Source organism: Poromitra crassiceps (assembly GCF_964638095.1).
Source record: "Poromitra crassiceps genome assembly, chromosome: 7".
NCBI classification, from domain to species: domain Eukaryota; kingdom Metazoa; phylum Chordata; class Actinopteri; order Beryciformes; family Melamphaidae; genus Poromitra; species Poromitra crassiceps.
In genome coordinates, this window is record NC_139628.1 from 26,805,619 (window position 1) to 26,808,118 (window position 2,500).

At 52.1% G+C, this 2,500-nt stretch overlaps 1 protein-coding gene across 1 annotated transcript in view; it reads right to left on the reverse strand.

Annotated features, from left to right (window-relative positions):
- The window catches only part of LOC310780084 (E3 ubiquitin-protein ligase TRIM39-like), a 15,081-nt gene that overhangs the window by 9,469 nt on the left and 3,112 nt on the right, over positions 1-2,500 (reverse strand). The window contains exons 3-5 of the mRNA XM_083640632.1: positions 1,811-2,179; positions 937-1,032; positions 269-502 (exon numbers count right to left, since the gene is read on the reverse strand). Of these exons, the coding sequence (XP_083496758.1) occupies positions 269-502; positions 937-1,032; positions 1,811-2,179 (699 nt within the window). The remainder of the gene's footprint in view (positions 1-268; positions 503-936; positions 1,033-1,810; positions 2,180-2,500) is intronic.

Consider the following 2,500-nt stretch of genomic DNA (forward strand, 5'->3'; position numbering starts at 1 on the left):
GGATCGAACCGCCAACCCTTGCGTCATTGGCCGACCCGCTCTACCTCCTGAGCTAAAGCCGCCCCAGTTCCCCTCGCCCCGAACAGGTGCCCCAACCAACCAGAGGAGGCACAAGTGTTGGGACCAGGACACATGCCCCATCGGCTGCCCACCCGCAGACACGGCCAATTGTGTCTGTAAGAACGTCTGATCGTCTGAACCCTGGTCTTTTACCTCTACACTACCCCCAGCCGCCCCATATTCATCCCTATCTAAGGCTGATCCTGACCTGTAGGAGGTGCAGGTGGTCGTCGGTGTGCCCCAGCTCCTCCAGCTCAGCGTTCCTCTTCTCCAGCTCAGTGATCTCCTGCTCCAGCTGGGTGAGCAGCTCCTCCGCTCTCCTCTCCGCTGCTCTCTGCTTCTCCTCGATCTCCACCTTCACTGCAGCCTGGCTCTCCTCCACCCAGCCGAGCAGAGATGAGAAGAGGCGGTCGCTCGCTTCCACCTCCTTCTTTGAGCTCATCTGATTGAGGATAAAACAAAATACAATGAATTCAGCCTTCAGATAAATGTTTATGCATTACATTTAGATACTCTTATCTATCATGATGTTCAATGCATTCCAGGAGTTATTTTGTAATAAAGTGTAATTTACTTTCTCAAAACCATCCTTGTCTACTTCCTACATTTCCCAGAATGCCTTTTAACAACCCCAAGAGAACGGGCATGAACTTTTTTTTTCATCAAGTTTGATTTCCTCTGAATTTTCCCCGGCAGGATGTAGCGTGTGGGAGGATCACGCTATTCCCCCCAGTCCCCCTCCCCCTGAACAGGCCAGAGGAGGCACTAGTGCAGTGACCAGGACACATACCTTCCCACCCGCAGACATGGCCAATTGTGCCTGTGTTCACCTGTTGAATGCTAACAGTTTTGATGAACGTTTCGATCAGGACTCACTCTGCTGAGCTCCAGACAGCGTTTGATCTCCTCCACTTTGTTCAGCCTCTCCTGGATCATCTGCTTAAACTCTGCCTCAGTCTTCTTCATCTGGATCTAAGGCAAACAGACAGAAATGTATGCATTGGTTGTTTGCTCGTTTGTTATTATTTGTTAGGTTGTTGGTGAGCAGTTTGTCTCTCTCCGGTCGGTCTACATTTCCATTTCACTAGAATGCAGTTAGTTTGCATACAGACAAAATAGGGTTAGACTGATTTGAGTACCCCTAGTTCCTACCCACAGACACGGCCAATTGTGCCTGTGTAACGGCGTTATGTAGGTGATACTTGCAGCAACGCATGTTAAGGGCTTGCCCAGGGGTGGGATACGAACCGCCGACCTTTGGCTTGGGAGTCCTGGCTTGGGATTCCGACATGTTAACCACAACACCAAGAGAGCTAGCTCCCTTGGCGGAGCTGGTTAACATGCCTTTATACCTGTGGAGTGAGTTTAACCAATCCACTCGCTACCACTCGGGACTCACGTGGCCTCGGGCATCAATGTAACAGCGTTGTGTAGGTGGTACTTGCAGCAACCCATGTTAAGGGCTTGCCCAGGGGTGGGATACGAACCGCAGACCTTCGGCTTGGGAGTCCGACATGTTAACCGCAACACCAAGAGAGCTAGCTCCCTTGGCGGAGCTGATTAACATGCCTTTATACCTGGGGAGTGAGTTTAACCAATCCACTCGCTACCACTCGGGACTCACGAGGAATCCGCGCTGATTCACCTCGGTTACACCTGTATGGACTTCCGACCAAGCTGGAGGTAACACGGGGGCTCGAAACTGTGACCCTTGTGTTGGTAGGCAGGGAATCTACCGCTACACCCGTACCTTCTTGTCCCCGCTCTCCTCCTCGATAGTAACGGCCCGGTGACTCTTGTGCTCGGTCTCGGTGCAGAACTGGCACACGCACATCTGCTCGTCTCGGCAGAACATCTCCAGCAGCCTCTCGTGCTTCTTGCACATGCGCTCCTGCAGGTTCTCCACCGGGTCGATCAGCTTGTGGAGCTTCAGGGCGGCGACTCTCTGGTGAGGCTCCAGGTGGGCTTGGCAGTACGAGGTCAGGCACACCAGGCAGGACTTCAGCGCCTTGAGCTGCACGGACGCGGCGGCACAGACATCGCACACCACCTCGCCGGGCGCGGCCGCGGACATGGGCGGAGCGAACACGCTGACCGCCATCGGTGGTGGATGAAGTACCTGAAAGCCACATTTGAGTGAAATATGGAACATTCAATTTGTATAGGGAACTATCCTGACGTCACACCCGAGGTCACTGCGTTCCACTACACAGCTAGGGATCCAGCCAGGGTTAGCTCTAGCCAGGCTAGCCATTGTTAGCAATAATAGTTGATAACAACGCATTACGCTGTATTTTGCACATACACACACGGTAGCAACACATCCACAGATAGAAGTTAGCAGTACTGATAAGTTAGCAGTAATGTGAATGATTGATTCATTGAGACACAAATGAAACAGAAGTGCTAATAAACAGTATTAGCTACAACTTTCACTCCT